The sequence below is a fragment of the Chrysochloris asiatica genome, unplaced genomic scaffold, assembly GCF_000296735.1.
Source record: "Chrysochloris asiatica unplaced genomic scaffold, ChrAsi1.0 scaffold00328, whole genome shotgun sequence".
Taxonomy (NCBI): domain Eukaryota; kingdom Metazoa; phylum Chordata; class Mammalia; order Afrosoricida; family Chrysochloridae; genus Chrysochloris; species Chrysochloris asiatica.
Genome location: NW_006408846.1, coordinates 81,506 through 100,549, shown reverse-complemented (window position 1 = coordinate 100,549; position 19,044 = coordinate 81,506). Strand labels below are relative to the sequence as shown.

Genomic DNA, 19,044 nt, shown 5'->3' with positions numbered 1-19,044 from the left:
GGGCCAAATGGGACAGAGATAAAGGACGATATATGCACAGCCTTGGAACTCCAGGGCTCTGAGGTACAGGGATTAAGTTATGGTTGGAATGGGTGGGGAATCGTGTTAAGATGCTTGGCTGTTTTTTGAATCTTGATTTTCCTTGCATTATAATATAGAATAGACACTGGAGGGGAGAGAAAGGAATAGTCAGAAACATCACACTAGAAGGCTTGTAAGTCCGTCTTCTGTCTTTAACTGATTGGAATACCTAAAATGGGGCTACAGCGTACCCAGTGAACGAGGCTTCCTGCGGAGCCTTTGCAATACATAAAACTATAGGTAGAAACCGGAACCACATCCAGATCACCAGAGATGAAAAACCTCCACTTGAAAGGATGAGCTGACCAGACCGGTGTGGTGAGAAGAACAGAAGATACGTCTCGAATGAAAGACCTACAGGAAAAATATGAAACAATAGAGGCAGATGGACTGTTATTCCAGGAAAAAATGGGTCACTTCCCTAGGAGACAATGGGGCAGTTGGTCAGGTCCTACCAACACAGGCTCCCTTCCAAGACTGAGACTCGGTGGAAATGCACGCTCGGATTGGTGACCACATGCATCACCGATGGGGAGAAGTGGGATAAATGAAGCAATGAAGCAGAGAGCTAAGCCTTACAATATTCAATGGGCTTCTGTGGACCTGGCTGGGGACCTGGTTGGCAAGCAGTGTGAGGAGACCTGAGGACTCTTGGGCCCAGAGTCAATGACATGGCCACAGAGGACTCAAGTGGAGAATGGAGCTGCAGGCTGATGGGAAGAGAGGGCATATGCACAAGAACACCCACACTTGCAGATGGTACCCCCATGACCAGGACTGGATGACTGGATGATCAGAGTTCAACCAGGAGAAGAAAGAAGGTGGGGGGTGGGGGGGAGATTGAGCTGATTCAATCTGATGAACTGGACCTATACCTATGAATGCAGTGACTCAAAAGAGGCAACAAATCCTTACAGCAAGAAACATGTCCACCCCCTCCACACACAGACTAGACAGAGATGGGCAACTTGTACATTGGATACCCAAATGGGGAGGGTGGGACTACAAAGACAAGAAGTGATTGGCTTACAAGCTTTCAAGAGGGAACCTAGAGCTAGGGGGCATGGAGGAAGGCAGAATCACCAGTGAGTACCATCAAATCTGTCTAGGTGGAGCTCATGAAATGAAATGCAGATGGGTTACTCACGATACTGTAGTGAATAATGGTTATCAAGACAGATTGTGAAGGTTGGAAATACAAAGGTAGACATTTTGTAGTAAGGAAAGGAGTGATTTTTTTCTCCAGTCTAGGAGCGGAGGTCTCTGGGACCACCAACGGAGAAGAGCGGAGAGCGGAACCCTACCCAACAGAACAAAAGGATATTGCCCAGTAGAAAATCAGGAAAGGTTTGTGTCCAGATTATATCCTTTCACCATGCTTATTCAATTTGTATGATGAACAAATAATCTGAGAAAGTGGACTATATGAAGAACATGGCATCAAGACTGGAGACTCATTAACCACCTGTGGTATACAGATGACACATTCTTGTTTGAAAAAAGCAAAGAGGAATTGAAGAAGTTAATGATGAAGATCAAAGATTATAGCCTTCAGTATGGATTATACATCAATATAAAATTGAAAATCCTCAGAAATGGACCAATAAGCCATTTCATGATAAATGGATAAAAAATTTAACACCCATGGATCAAGACTGGAGAAAGACTAATTAACTGCTTGTGATATGCAGATAACACATTCTTGCTTGCAAAAAGCAAAAAGGAAAACAATAATGAAGAACAAAGATTATAGTCTTTAATATGGATTACACCTCAATATTAAATAAAAGGTCCTCAGAAATGGGAGATAAATGGAGAAAAAAAATCATGTCAAGACAAAAATGTCAAGATATCATGACGTATTATATTGGGAAAATTTTCTGAAGGTCTCCAAAGTGTTCAAAAGCAAAGGTATCACTTTGAGGATTATGGTGTTCCTGGCCTAAGCCATGGTATTGCCAATAATCTCATATAAATGTGAACGCTGTAGAATAAGGAAGATAAGAATTGATGTATTTGAATTACAGTGTTGGTAGAGAATATTAAATGTATCATGGACTGCCAGATGAATAAGCAAATCTTTCTTGGAAGAAGTACAGCTAGAATGCTCCTTAGAAGTAAGGATGGTGAGACTTTGTCTCATGTACTTTAGATATGTTATCAGCAGGGACCAAACCCTGGAGAGAACATCATGCTTGGTAGAGCATCAGTGGAACCTTCAACAAGACATATTGCATAGGGACTGCCACAGTGAGTTCAAACATACTGATTGTAAGGATGGTACCTGACTGGGAAGCATTTTGTTCTGTTGAACATAGGATCACTGAGTCAGAACTGACTCAAAGGCACCTACCAACCACTACTGGCCCATAGAGATTTGTTCTCTTTTCCCTTTAGTTCCTCCTTCTTCTTCACTAGTGGGTAGTTCAGAAGCATGGGTCCCTGAAGCATTTGTCATTTAAGTCTTACAGAGTTCACTAACAGAAGGCAAAGAGAAAGGACACTTAACTTGCCATGCTAGAGGAAGAGGGTGCTTCCAGTGCACAAGAACACCCACACTTGCAGATGATACCCACGTGACCTAGACCGGATGACTGGATGATGGGAGCTCAACCAGGAGAAGAAAGAAGAGGGGAAAAAAAAAAAGAGTGAACTGATATAATCTGATGAACTTGACCTATACCTATGGAGCAGCAACTCAAAAGAAGGAACAAATCCTTACAGCAAGAAACATTCCCACCCGTTCCAAACACAGAGTGGACAGAGATGGGCAACTTGGACATTGGATACTCAAATGGGGAGGAGGGGTACTACAAAGGCAAGAAGTGACTGGCTTACAAGCTTTCAAGAGGGAACCTAGAGCTAGGGGGCATGGAGGAAGGCAGAATCTCCAGTGGGTACTATTCAGTCTGTCTGGGTGGAGCTGATGAAAGGAAATACAGATGGGTAACTCATGGTACTGTAGTGAATAATGCTTATCGGGACGTGTTATGAGGGTTGGAAATGCAAAGGTAGACATTTTGTAACAATGAAGGGAGTGATTAATTCTCCAGCCTAGGAGCGGAGGTCTCTGGGACCATCAACAGAGAAGAACCGAGAGCGGGACCCTACCCAGAGAAACAGAGATGCTTGAGATAGAGACAGAGACAATGACGTGGAGTGATGAAGTGGCTGGGGACTTTGGATCCAGAGAGGGAAAGGAACTGTGGGCTGAAAACTGGGGGAGGTGGGGAGGGGGAAGTGTAGGGGGCGGGTTTCTAGGATATACCCTTTCGTTGGTTGATGATGCATGCAGGGGATTGGAACCATGGCAATGAGATGATATGTGATGGAATGAATGTAAAACTAAAGTTCTCTCATGCAAACTATCATATAATTCACAATAAAACATTAAAAAAAAGTACAACACAGAAATATAAGCTGAACAATGTTCAGATACAAGTTTTAGTATGGTTTACACAATGCTTTTGTACTGTTACCTCTGGAAAAGATAACACTTATCAATAGTATTCATAAGAATAATGAAAAAAAAAACTGTTTTTTCTTACCAGTAATTTCACAGAGGTACCAAATATTAAAGAATATTCTCAAAGAAAAAAAAAAAAAAAAGAGAGAGAAAATGGAAGGAATACACAGAGTCACTGTACCAAAAGGAAATGGTTAATGTTCAACCATTTCAAGAGGAAGCATATGATCAATAGCCAATGATACTGAGGGAGGAAGTCCAAGGTGCATTGAATGACTTGGCAAAGAACAAGTCACCAGGAATTAATGGAAAACAAATGGAAATGTTTCAAGAGAGTGAGGTGGCACAGGAGGCACTCTCTCATCTCTGCCAAGAAATTTGGAAGACAACTATCTGGCTGACTGATTGGAAGATATCCGTATTTGTGCCCATTCCAAAGAGAGGTGACCCAACAGAATGTAGAAATCATCGGACAATCTCTTTGATATCCCATGTGAGTAAAGTTTTACTAAAGGTAATACAGAAACGGCTGAAAGCAATCATTGACAGAGAACTTCCAGAGGTTCAAGCCAGATTCAGAAGAGGCCATGAAACGAGGGATATCATTGCTAATGCCCGATGGATCTTGGCTGAAAGTAGAGAATATCAGAAAGATGTTTACCTGTGCTTTATTGACTACGCAAAGTCTTTTGATTGTGTGGCTCATGACAAGCTATGGACAACATCGCGAAGCATTGCTGAACAATTAATTGTGCTCATGGGGAATCTGTAACTGGACCAAGAGGCAGTTGTTTGAACAGAACGTGGGAACACTGAATGGTTTTAAATTAAGAAAGGTGTGCGAAAAGTTGCATCCTTTCACCATACTTATTCAACCTATATACTGAGCAAATAATATGAGATGCTGGGTTATAAGAAGAAAAATATGGTATCAGAATTGGAGGAAGACTGATTACCAACCTGCGATATGCAGATGATACAACCTAGCTTGCTGAAAGTAAAGAGAACTTAAAACATTTACTGATGAACATCAAAGAGCACAGCCTTCGGTATGGATTACATCTCAATGTAAAGAAAACAAAAATCCTCATCACTGGACCAATAAACTACATTCTTATCAATGGAGAAAAGATTGAAGTTGTCAATGACTTTATTCTTCTTGGATCAACTATCAACACTCAAGGAAGCAGCAGTCAAGAAATCAAACGACATATTGCATTAGGCAAATCTGCTGCACAAGACCTTTTTAAAATGTTGAAGAGCAAAGATGTCACTTGAGGACTAAGGTGTGCCTGACCCAAGCTGTGGTATTTTCAATAACCTCATAGGCATGCGAAAGCTGGACAGTGAATAAGGAAGACCATAGAAGAATTGATGCTTTTGGGTTATGGTGTTGGAGGAGAATATTGAAAGTGCCATGGGCTGCCAAATGAACCAATACATCCATTTTGGAAGAAGTTCAGCCAGAATGCTCCTTGGAGGCCAAGATAGCCAAACTTGGTTTCTCATACTTAGAACATATTGTCAAGAGGGACCAGTTACTTGAGAAGAATATCATGTTTGATAAGGTGGAGGGTCAGAGAAAAAGAGGAAGACCCCAATGAGATGGATTGGCGAAGTGGCAGCATCGATGAATTCAAGCATGGCACCAGTAGTTATGTTGGCCCAGGATCAGGCAGTGTTTCGTTCTGCTGTGCATAATGTCGCTGTAGGTCAGTACCAACTCTATGGCACCTAACAACAGCAACAACAATGTGGACTGTTAGAAGAACCAACATATCTATATTGGAGGAAGCACAGCCAGAATGCTTCTTAGAAGCCAGGATAGTGAGATTTATTCTCTGATACTTGGGGCATGTTATCAGGAAGGGCCAGTCCCTAAAGAAGGATATCATGTTTGGTAAAGTGGAGGGTCAGTGAAAAAGAGGAAGACCTCTAGTGAGATGGATTAGCACAGTGGCAGCAGCAATGGGCTCAAGTGTAAAAATATTGTGAAAGTGGTGCTGGACAGGCCAGTGTTTCATTCTGTTTTGCATAGAATCTCAATGAGTTGCAACCAAGTAGATGACACCTTACAACAACAATAACAAATATTTTATGTCCTTTCTCAGGTCTGTTTTTGTTTTTAATAGGTTTCAGTTTTTATATGTAGGCTAAGAATATTAGCTCAATTCTTGCCATATGTTTTGCAACACATGCCTCATTTATATTTTTGTTTCAACATACTATACTTTTGATATGCTAAAGTGGTTAATTTTTCTGTAGTTGATTAAAATTTTATGGCTTCTGATATTTTGGATGTAACTTGTTGTTGTTGTTGTTAGGTGCCATCAAGTCGGTACTGACCCATAGCGACCTTATGCACAGCAGAACAAAACACTACCCAACCCTGGGCCAACCTCACAACTATTGCCACGTTTGAGTCCATAGATGCTGCCACTTGGCCAATCCATCTCGTTGGGGATCTTCCTCTTTTTCTTTGACCTTCCACCTTACCAAACATGATATCCTTCTCCAGTGACTGGTCCGTCCTGACAATATGTCTGAAGTATGAGAGACAAAGTTTGGCCATCTTGGCCTGCGAGGAGCACTCTGACTGAACTTCTTCTAAATCAGATCTATTGGTTCTTTTGGCAGCCCGTGGCACTTTCAATATTCTCCTCCAACACCATAACTCAAAAGCATCAATTCTTCTACGGTCGTCCTTATTCACTATCCAGCTTTCGCATGCCTATGAGGTTATTGAAAATACCATGGCTTCGGTTAGGCACACCTTAGTCTTCAAGTGACATCTTTGCTCTTCAACACTTTAAAAAGGTCTTGTGCAGCAGATTTGCCTAATGCAATATGTCGTTTGATTTCTTGACTGCTGCTTCCTTGAGTGTTGATAGTTGATCCAAGAAGAATGAAGTCCTTGACAAATTCAATATTTTCTCTATTGATAAGAATGTTGTTTATTGATCCAGTGATGAGGATTTTTGTTTTCTTTACATTGAGATATAATCCATACTGAAGGCTGTGCTCGTTGATCTTCATCAATAAATATTTTAAGTCATTTTCACTTTCAGCAAGCAAGGTTGTATCATCTGCTTTTTGCAGGTTGTTAATGAGTCTTCCTCCAATTCTGATGCCATGTTTTTCTTCATATAACCCAGTTTCTCAGATTATTTGCTCAGCACACAATTTGATTAAGTGTGGTGAAAAAATACAACCTTGTTGCACATCTTTTTCAATTTTAAACCATTCACTGGATGTAACTACAACTGTCTTAATTATTCTGAGTTATTAAAACAAATTATGCATAAGTTTTTTTCACAATGTCATATAGTTTCTTTTATTGGACCCACTTGGTATTTTTTAAATGTGTATCTTTATCATCAGGAGTCCTGGCGTGGCATTGTGGGCTGGTGTGTAAGACTGCAAAGTCATTTAAACTGCAAGGTCGGTCGCTCAAGCTCACCAGTTGTTCCTTGGAAACCCTAAACAGGGGTGCTATGGGTTGGAATCTACTCAATGGCACTTAGCAACAACATCTGTATCATGGAGTCCTGGTGTGGCATTTTTTGTTAATGTGCTGGACTGCAAAGTCAGTTTGAACCTCAAAGTTGGCAATTCAGGCTCATCAGCTGCTTCTCAGAAACCCTATACAGGGTTGCTATGTGTTGCAACTGAGTCTATGGCACGTAACAACAACATATGTGTAATAAATAAGGTTGAAACTCAAAAGATTTGTTTTTCCAAAATGGGCACTCAGTTTTGCTATAATTTACTAAGTTATATGATCTCATTGATACTAAATACCACCATTAGCATCTCTATAGCTGTATGCATTAACCACTTTATTCTTAATGTTCACTAATTTGCTTTTTCATTCAAACTATTTATAAAATGTCTCTAGCTTTAGGAAACATTTTTCTTTATTATTACACTTTCTTTAGTTTTTTTGTTTTTGTTTTTTTGAAATGAGTATTGCTGTTGCTGTTAAGTACTATCAAGTTGTTTCCAACCCATAGCAACCCTGTATAGAGTTTTTGAGGAGTGTTCAAGCTACTTTGCAGTCTAGCACATTAACCCACAGTGCCACACCAGGACTCCTTAAATGAGGATAGCTCATACATTAATGCCATTTTCGATTTTCTTCCATCACATTTTCCTTATATTTTAGTTAGGAAGACAATTGATTTTTGTTTTCATTTTCATTTAAATCCACATATTTCATTTCCTTATTTTAAAAAAAATATTACGTGATGTTTTTAATGTTTTTTTAATTTCAGTTTCAAATGACATTTTTTTTTTTTTTTTTACTAATAATTTGTTAGTTTTAGCCTTTTACTCTAACTTTGTAATACTTCTTTTCTTTTCTTGATTAATTTCACTGTAGCGTAGTGGTTACGAATCGGGCTGCGAACCTTAAGGTCAGCGGTTGTAAACTACCAGCTGCTCCGTGGGAGAAAGATGAGGCTTTCTACTCCCGTAAGGATTTACACCCTTGGAAACCCTGTACAGGGTCGCTATGGGTCGGAACCGACTCGACGGCACTTAACAACAACAACAACAACAACCCTGTAGGGAAAAGTAGAACTGCTCCACAGAATTTCAAAGGCATTTAAATCTTCATAGGAGCAGACTGTCATCATTCCTATGGAGCAGCTTGTTTGTAGGTTTGAACCACAAACCTTCTGGTTAACAGCCAAGTACTTAAGTATTGAACAACCAGGACTCTGAATAGGGTTTTCAAGGATTGGCTGGTGTGTTTGAACTGCCAATCTTATGGTTAGCAGTCCATTGCTTATCCTACAGTGCCACATCATTTATTCTTCACTTCACTCAGAAGCAGTTCTATAAATGCCTATTATAAAGTCATGGACTTTAATGTTTTAGAACATAATTTTAGAGGGCATATTTTTATTCTTTTCTGTGTTTTTCAATTTGGTTTACTCTCTTAAAGCTAGTTGCTCAGTTATCCTCAGAAACTCCTATCTCATTGTCATTACTATTGTAAACAATCTTACCATTATTTAATATTAATAAAAGCTCTTAAATCTGATCATTTCAGTTCATTGATCTATATTCCAATATTGCATACGAGTTATGAAAGTAAACTGAGCATTTGCTATTGATTTAATTACATAGTTTCTAAGATTCAATTCCATATTGAGAAAGGAGAAAATAAATGGAATATAGGACTTACGATTTTCTCTGCCTTTGTTTGTAGTTAGTGGAGTTTTTTGCCTTTGACATTGTGAAGAGGTATCAAACTTTGGCATTTCAAAATTATAATTATGAAATTCACTCATGTCTGTAGAAAAGCAATTCAGGTCAACATAAGTCCTGATCCTTTTATCAGTTTGTGCCTAAAAATTTAAAATTCAACTTTCCATTTCCATATACATATTTGCATTGAATATATTTTTAAAAATAATAAAATGAATTAATTTAGTTTTATATTACTTCATTCTTAAGATGCTTTAATTTACAATATAAACAGAGTGTGTTTATTGCACTGAAAAATATCTTTATTATGATTACATGTATTGTTCAAATAAGCAAATATATAATATATAATGAAATCTAACATTAAAAGGAAAACATCAATATAGTGAAGAAGACAGAGGCCTTAAAGAGATAACTGTCTATTTAAGCTTAGATCTATATTTACTAATTAGTTAATTTTACATGCATAATCTTATCTGATTGTTTTATTTCAAAGGAAAAAGAGAACAGGAAGGAGAGGGTGAAAGGAAAAGACAAAAAAAGGGAAAAGAAGAAGGTAGGGGTGGAAGGAACAAAAGAAGGAACCAAAACAATTAGGTATGGATATTTTTAAATGAAAAAAAAAATGTACTATGAATTTATTATCAAAATAGTTCCAAATATGTAGTATCACTTAGAAAATGCTAGCTTGTTTAATATTTTTATAGTGAAGGACATACAAAGGTAAGCAAAAATAGCATTTCTAAAAAATCCTAGAATCATTTATTAAATGTGAAACTATTATTTCTCTACATAGCCTCAATGTAGTATATACTTCTCTAGGTGGTGTTTCTATTTCTCTAACCCTTTCTGACTAATTCTGCACTCTTCAAATATGATATCTTCAAGGACTCAAGTCATATTCCTTTTCGTGTTCTTTGATCTTTGGGAATAAAAAGATGTTCTTTGATCTTTGGGAACAAAACGAAGGGTCAAGATCAAGGCTATAGGGTGTGTGGGATATGACTGACCAACAAAATCCTCATGGGACAACCCTTGTTACACCCATATGATGAGCAGGTGCATTGTCGTGATGGAAAAAATTCCTTTGTGCAAATTACCTGGCTTTCAGATCACCAATGCAGTTTCATTATATTAAAACATCTTCATAATAAGACTACATGATAGTTCTGTGTCTTTCGAGAAAATCTATCCAGATTATCCCATTGAAATCCCCCAAAATAATAACTGTTACCTTCTGATTCTATCTATCTATCTATAGTAGTTATCCTACAGTTATATATATATATGTTGTTGCTGTTAAGTGCCGTAGAGTCTGTTCTAACCCATAGGGACCCTGTACAGGGTTTCTGAGGATGTAAATCTTTATGGGAGCAGAAAGCCTCATCTTTCTCCCACGGAGCGGCTGGTAGTTTCGAACCGATGACCTTAAAGTTTGCAGCCCAATTCGTAACCACTACGTTACCAGAGCTTATATATATATATATAGTTGTTATTAAGTGCCGTCAAGTTGATTCTGACCCATAGCAATCCAGTTCAAATGACTTTGCAGTCTGATGCATTAGCCCTCAGCGCCACACCAGGACTCTTTCTATCTATATCTATCTATCTATTTATCTATCTATAGAAAGAGAGAGAGAGAGAAAGAGTGCAGCACTGTGGGATAAAGCCAAAGCACTGAACCACAAAGTAGGTTTGAACCTCAATGGTTCAAATTCATTCACCAGCTGCTCCTTGGAAGGAAACCCTATACATGGTTGCTATGAGTCACAAGCGACTCCATAGCACTTAACAGCAACAACTATATATATATATATATATATATATATACACACCATCATACAAAACCTAAAATAAGTAGGTTCTTTTTACTCACCATAATTCAAAGCCTTAAATAGTAGGATCTACAATTTTGGGGGAGTCCTGGTGTGGTGCTGCAGGATAATGTGCAAGGTGGAAGGTTCAAGCCCACCAGCTGTTCCTTGGAAGTACTATACAGGATCTCTATGAGTTGGAAATGACTTGACAGCACTTACCAACAGCAACAACAACAAAGTTTTTGGATAAAGACAGAGTTTTGTCTCTGAACCAAACAAGCAAAAAAAGTTTGTTTTTGTCTTGAAATATTAATAATTTACTGAATGTTGAAAAACTCTTTATAAATTACATGAACATCTTTTATATTTAAAAATTATGCTTAAACATTGCTTCCAATATAATATATAATTGAATTATTAAGCTTATGAAGTAAAAAGTGTACTTTTTATTGATGAGGAATATGAAGTAATTTATAACATTTTTGGTTAAGAAGCACTTTCAAATATAGGTAATCTATATTGTCTCTCACAAAAATTAACTAAGAAAAATGTGGCATATTTGTTTTGTATCTTATTTTATAGAAAATGAAATTAAAATAAATGGGGATTGTGGATTCCCTTAGATATCCAAAGTTGAGAGCAAAGTTTGATTAAAATTCAATTCTCCTGACTCCAAATTTTTATGTCATTTTACTATCCCAAACTGTCTCAAATGTGTTTGACTATATTTAAAAAGGTTAATAAAATGAAGGAAGAATATTTTCAACTTTTTGAAGAACTGATGTAAAAGGAATATGAAGTAAATCAGAGTAAATATCTTTGTCTTAAATGTTAGCATAAAATTCTGAATATCTTAAAATTACACAGAAGCAAAATTGTGGAAAATTCATACCCAAGTTTTGGTGAGACTTCCGATCACGGATCAAACCCATCATTTAATTAGTACATCACATGTGACAGATAGATGAATTAAAATGTCTTCATTCTATAAAGAATTCCTGGATAAAACAAAATCAGAGCTTTTTTTCTGTAATTTTTCCTTGTGGCCTGAAGAAAGATTTTCACTGGAATAGTAAGAATACAGATATGTTTCCCTCCATGCAATGGTTTTTGAAAGGAAATTAAAATTTATGAAAATACAGGCAAAAGTAAATTTACAAATTTCACTTGACTGTAAAATATGAATCAACCATTTCAAAGGTGTCATGAAAATATAGTGGAGGCTTTCAATTCAATTCTATTATTTAATAAAAATATTTCATATCATTGATACTGAATGGTAACACATATGCTTATCTGCTTTTAGTTGTTATATTTTGTTTGGTAATAACTGATATTTATGATAAATCAATTCAGGAAAATATGAATTACTGCTATTTTCTTTATAAAAACACATTCAAATTCAATGTTTATTAATATAATTATCATCATCATCATTAATAAAATAATCAAACATTTGCTTAAATAGTAACCTTATACAATGTTTAGCACAGCCCCCAAACAATATTGTAACAATTTTTAAAATTGCATATGGTGTTTCAATTTTTAAAATAAAAGCTTTTTTTCACACTTGATCAGGATGGTTGGAAGAAACAAATATAATTTGTTTCATTTGCAATTAAAATTGTGTATCACAGAAGACAATGGGAGATCAGAAAACACAAGTGGTAGAATTCAAACTGAAACCCAGTTCTTCTAAACCTAATGTAAAGATCTCTTTTTCTATATTTTTTTAGTGATAAGCTTCCTTCCTAGAGCAATATCATAATTCTGATTCTGTGTTCAGTTATAAGAGTTTTACTATCCCAATTTACTTATTATGAAACACTGTGAAAAACAATATAACTAGAAATGATCATTATTCCTTGTCGTTAGTAATCCTAAACACTTACAAAACATTTATAATTAGCATTATAGTATAAATTGCTTCAGAAAATTTCTTGCTGTTGAAACATATTTCCTTTTTACTCGACTAATAACTGGTAAACACACACACACATATACACACACCTGATTAGAGAGGAATGTCCTGATTCTTGTAGATAAAAGATTCCTATGCAAATAAAAACATAAGCTATGTCCTGAGTTCATAATTTATAACCGAAATTAGAAATACTCAGTTAAGTTTCATTTCTGAAAAAGACATGTTAGATATTATTTTAATCTCATTTCCCTGTTGAAAACAGCACAAACCACAATGCTTCTGCTTTAATATTGCACCAGAAAATTGAGTGGGTAAGGTGTGACCACTCTTGGTTGGATTCCAGTTACATCCTAAATACTTTTTATCACCTGAAAAATCACAGATTAGATAATGTAATAAATAGCCCATGGTTTAGACATAAGTTATAGGACTATATAATTTTTTCTATATAAGAAGTGAAAATTTATAATATATGTATGTAAGAACTGTATGGAAATAAACAGAAGAAAATTAGGTACATTCTTAAATACCCTCCAAAACAAATTGTTTTAAGTCTGAGCAATACACACCCCCCACACAATAATACATAAATATATATAACCTTTTAATCATAAGATGTTAAAATATATAAAAATTTGAGAATTGTATAAAAGACAACTCTACACACAGTAAGCAATTATCAACTTATTGTCACAATTATTTCATGTATGATATATGTGGATGTCTGAGATACAAAGCTCCACGGAAGTATGGTCTTTTTCTCCTCTTACCTTGCAGACATTACTCTCTATGTCAGCTGGAATGTAACAAAATGGGACATCATGGCAGAGTTTATCAGTATCAAAAGAAAATAAAAGGGATTTTATGAGTGTGAGTTGGTACCAATGCTGGTGGTAGTGTAGATTAAATGGGCAAATTTATTTAAAAATACTGTTATTATTATTGATATGTCTAAGTGAGCTAATAAAACATTCTTGTTTGTGTTTTAGAAATATTTTATTCTCATGTTATAACAAGAAGGGAAAGTAGCCACTAATATCACTTCTATTCAGTATCAGCATAGAGATTCTTCAGTGTATTTGACTACTGAATAAAATCACAGTTATGGGACTTAAAAAATAGTCTGCTGGTGATGTGGCTATCAAACAAATTATTGATCAATTACTAAAAATCATTATAGGAGTATGACTGAATTTAGCATTGATTTGTAAGACCATTCTAAATGTCAACAATAAATAGAAACAATTGCTCTTAAATAATGACATTATTATTACCAACAGCAATAGAAGAACTGTATATACTTAGGTTAAATATAATAAGATAGGCAAGATCTATATGGAACTTATTAATTCCACAAACTAATTTTATTGGACTGCTGAATATAAATGAGGTCAATTAAAAAAAATATATGAGGGATTCAATTCAATTCTAATCAATATCCCACTGACTTGGGAAAATAAATAACATTTCTCAATGTTGTGTATATGTGTGAAAGTCATGATGGGACATTTGTTGACAATTTGTGACCATTAATGATGATTTGTGATATGTGGAACTACAAAGTGAATGCCATAGCTTTCAGAAATTGTATGTTCTAACAATGGAAAAATCCTAACAAAAATTAATGTATGCAAAAGCAATTTAACTATAAAACTGTGTTAATGAACTTCATCTGTCTGCTAAAGCTACAGTAGGAACTCACAATGCTATTATAAACAGCCTGAATTCAAGTGATTTGACATCAAGAACCCCTATCACAATTTATTTAGAAGATACTTTAGTTAAAAAAGAAAAATCACCAGTCTAATCAGCTGTCTTTCTTGACCAGTAAACTACAGGCTGACTTACATGTTTGAGTATGCATTCCTGTAAAACACAAAGGTGATGAGACCACATGTAGCTTTGTGGTAGGAAACAGTCCCCTGTGCAGGATGCTCACATCAAGCTGTGACATTAGAACTGGATGTGGTCAGAGGTGTTTACTGGACAGTTGCTCAGAAATGAAAGCACAAGATACGTCACTACTGCCAAGTAAAACCTGTATAATCTTGATTTTTCTATTTATGGGTTTGAGTTGATAAAAGATATGTTTAAAAATATTCTAAATTCACATGGACAATGAATTAAATAAAGGGGATTGAAAGTATAGCGTTTATTCTGTGGATGAACATGGACATATAGAGGCAGAAATGAAATAATGAGCAATTTAAAAATAAAAGCCACAAACGTACTTGCAGAAATATTTATTGAGAACCTATTATGCGTTAAGCTAGGTATTTGAGCTACACATGATAATTGGATGAATATAAAACAGAGACTCCATATATTTTGAATGCAGTCAACATTTTGGTAGGAGAAGTAGATCTTTATCTTGGTAAGTTACTAATAGTCTCTGGTACAGTTTCTTGAGCTGTAAAACAATTATTACTTTATAAAATAGATGAATAATTTCTTGTCCTCCACCCAGTTGAAATTCTCTTTAATACTAAAAGTAAGTAATTCTGTTGAGCTGACTTACACAAAAAACTATTTTCTTAAATTAACTTTGCCCATGTTAGGTTGATTTGTTTCTTTAACTTGGAATCTAAATAATGCAATGGAACATATAAGTTATTGTTCTCTGTGATGTTTTCTTAGAAATTATAAATAAACATTCATAAATACATATTTTCAAAATTACTCTCAAATGAATTACTTGGAAGATTTATGGGTCAGAAGACTTCACATTTTATTTTATTTTGCCAATTAATCTTACATTCCCTACCATAGTGACAGTCTCCATATTTCTAAGAGAAATGATGTCTTTCATAACTTCTATATCTTGCATCTATTTCATACTCATATAATTTTGACTATGATTATAATTTATTTAGATGACAAGACACAACACAAAGAAACTCAGATGAATCAGAGAGCATTTTGTTACTTGCATCTTTCAATGAGAGAAGGGAGCTGCACAGGCCCACACAGAGGGATATAGTCAGGGACAGGACTCCAACAAGCTGGGATTTTAGGAGGCCGATAATGTGTGGTAAACAGGGAGTTACTTTAAGGCTCCAGGAATCCCTAAGGATTGGATATTTTGATAATTCCACTAATCCTGGGGATTAGGTATGTGAGAACCTCTTGCAGATTGGTTTGTGTATTGTAAACTAGGAGTATTGGACTCTGATTAGGGAAGTAGTTGGGGTGTGGTCTTAACAAACTTCCCATAAAGGGGACTTGAGTTTTTAGCTGTGGTCTCAAAATTGAGTCAAGATATCACTTCTAAAATGTTATATTACAGTATTTACATGGATTTTGTGTTTATTTTAGTGCCTTAACCATCAGAGAATCATAGAATTGTGTAGATGTCAAAACATGTAATATTATGTATTCTAAGTGTTTAATGAAACAGATCTATGGAAAAGACAGTAATTTGCAAATCAAGTGACTCAGTAGTTACAGAACTGAGTGAAACCAAGATTTCTCAAGTCACAACTTCTTCTTCTTCCTCTTAATGTTTACTATTATGTGCTTGGATTTCTGGTGTGACACGGTAGAATAAGCACATACTGGATGACTAACTGAAATCTAGGCCTACCATCTACTTCTCGGAAACTATTTATAAAGAGTTGCTAGGAGTCTGAACCAACCTGATGACACAGAACTACAACATTATGCACCTAATAGTAGGTGCTCCAATTCTGATTGACCTACTACACACACGAATAAAAACTGGTTTAAACTCAGTAACTCTAAAATTATTCTTTTGTAGTGTATAAAAACCATTATTAGCTAGCCATGTGTCTCCAACTTGTTAATCAAGATGCTATAGGCTCTTCCCATATTGTATTAATCATTCATTTATTATTTCATATAGAGTTGTCAGCATCAAAGCACAAAATAAATAGATAGATAGATAGATAGATAGATAGATAGGTAGGTAGATAGATAGGTAGATTGATGAAGTTACTAAAAATTTCATAGGCTGTTATCTATATATTGAACCTTCTATGTGACAAGCACACAATTGTAACTGAATATGTAATTTTCAGTGGTAGACACAATCACTGGTGTTACAAAAAATAATACCATAAGTGATCATTTCCAAAGGCTGCCAATGTCAACCATGACAAAATGGCACTAGAAATGGTTTTCTGGACTAGGTGACTTTTACATTTTCTAAAGGCATATTAAATATAAAGATTGTTGCAGTCACTGTCAGTCTTCCTGTGGTTAAATGGATAAGTATTCAACTATTAATCAAAAGGTTGGTGGTTCAAACCTAGAGGAACATCAAAATAAACTATCTATGGACTGCAGTTCTACTCTGCAACACATGTGCTCATCAGGAGTCAGAATCTACTGGGTGGTAAATGGTTTGGGTTTTGGTTATTGTTGAAAATAAATGAAAGTTAGCATGAATTGTTATTACAATTAAATAGTGTGCAAGTTGTCATTTCCACGTGTGATTAAGACCAGACAAAAAAAATCTTTGTAAGTAGATAATTGAAGTTGTATGCTATGTACTTGTAACTTTTATAGCAATAACATTTTTAATCTTTCAGCAGTGGTATCATTAAAATAATTCAAGTCATCTAAAATTTATTTTCAAAATATGTGCATTATGTTTGCTTTGTAAAAAATTGACAATATCAATGTATCTTCTCCCTTGAGCTAGTCAACTCATCTTTTCTCTTTGGCATCATTATTCATGTTTTCAATTTTATTGTGATGAGATATAAAAATGCATAAAAAGACAAAATGACTATAGGTAATAATATATCGCCTATCCAGTATTAACAGTCTGTCATTCTGCTACCAAGAAAGTCAAGTCAAAGGTAAAGGACAGTTGTAAACCAGAGTGAATACTAGCACGCCTTGAGGCAGGCTTAGGATACAATCAACAAAGAGGTAGCTGAAGAAATGAAGTCTATGATGGAAGCACTCAAGGATATTTTCAGTAAGACTTTCAATATAAATACTTCACCTTTCACCATTTTAACGTGTATAATTCAGTAGCATTAACTATATTAAGGAGCTCTGGCAGCGTAGTGGCTACAAATCGGGCTGTGAACCTTAAGGTCAGCAGTTCGAAACTACCAGCTGCTCCGCTGGAGAAAGATAAGGCTTTCTGCTCCCATAAAGATTCACAGCCTCAGAAATCCTGTATAGGGTCGCTATGAGTCAGAACTGACTCCACGGCACAAAACAACAACAACTATATTCAGAATGTTGTGTAACTATTATTGCTCTGGTAACTGCTGATGGGAAACTAGATTTAAACCAGATTCACCACATCTCCATGAAGTCATTAAAGCTGATTTTGGTAAACATGACTAGCTTCCCAGAACGCACAGCTGCAGCTATCAGGGCTATAAGAGAAAGTGGAATGAATCTGAACCCAAACTAGGAGGGGACGCTAATTCAGGTGCCCTTTCCCAAAGTAACAAGAGATAGCTGGTGAAACTAACCAAAAAGAGCACCAACAAGACCAAAGAATCCATAAGGAAGATCCATACCAACACAATGAATAAGCTGAAGAAATCGAAAGACAAAGTCTCAGAGAACACCATCAGGTTCAAAGAGACAGATCAGCCAAATGTGCGATGGCATCTGGCCGTGAAAACCAAAGAACTCCGAGGAGTGACTGGTGGGTTCTAAATGAAAGGTTGGTGTTTCAAACCTACAGTCACTCCTCAGAAGCCCTATACAGGGTCACTCTGTGTCGGAACCAACTCAATTCACTTAACAACAACAACAACAGTTGTTACACACCCATTAACTTAGTCTTACTGCCCCCAAACTTCTTGTCTATCCTGTAGAGTAGCTATTGTCCATTTGGTCTCATATAAATAATTAAAAAAAAAAAAAAAAAAAAGAGTACAATACTCAAGCATGTCATTCTTTCATTTTTGAGTTAACCTGCTATTTAGTTAGAAGGTGACATCAGAAAACAGTTTCAATGAAAGGTTTAAAGAGCAGTAGTCTTGGGGATTCCTCCAAACTGTATAGGTACAGTGAGTATGGATGCTCTGAGATTTTGAAATTCTATTCCAGGTTTTTCTTCCTCTGTAACAGGATGCAATTATTGTGGCTGTGATCAGAATCGTCTGTATGCTATCTGGGTAACCCGTTAAGTTTTCTGGTCTCAAAATAGAGATGGTTGTGGTTCATGAGACAATTAGTCCCTCAGTTTGGTTTCTTCTCTGATTCTTGAGTTTCCTTCTTTTTCTTTTTTTCCAAACAGAGATCAATAATTATAATCTTAGATGGCTGCTCACAAACCTTTAATAACTCATAAGTAACTCAACAAACTAAGATTTTGAACTTAAACTTTAAGAACTATATTATGGCAATTGACTCCCATAAAAGTCATTGTAGCCATTTTAAAGTGTATCATTCAGTTGTTGTTGTCAGGTGCCATCGAGACAGAACCGACTCATAGCTACCCCATGCACAGCAGAACAAAACAATGTCTGATCCTGGGCCAACCTCACTATCGCTGCCATACTTGATGCCATCAATGATGCCACCTGGCCGATCCATCTCATTGGGAG

At 35.9% G+C, this 19,044-nt stretch overlaps 1 protein-coding gene and 1 pseudogene across 1 annotated transcript in view; one reads left to right on the top strand and one right to left on the bottom strand.

Annotated features, from left to right (window-relative positions):
• LOC102811088 (NKG2-D type II integral membrane protein-like) overlaps window positions 1-11,510 on the bottom strand; it is a 36,177-nt gene extending 24,667 nt beyond the window's left edge. Inside the window, exons 1-2 of the mRNA XM_006875447.1 lie at window positions 11,471-11,510; window positions 8,739-8,846 (exon numbers count right to left, since the gene is read on the bottom strand). Coding sequence (XP_006875509.1) covers window positions 8,739-8,846; window positions 11,471-11,510 — 148 coding nt within the window. The remainder of the gene's footprint in view (window positions 1-8,738; window positions 8,847-11,470) is intronic.
• A 5,731-nt stretch (window positions 11,511-17,241) lies between these two features.
• Window positions 17,242-18,148, top strand: LOC102821655 (annotated as a pseudogene).
• The last annotated feature ends 896 nt before the right edge of the window (window positions 18,149-19,044 follow it).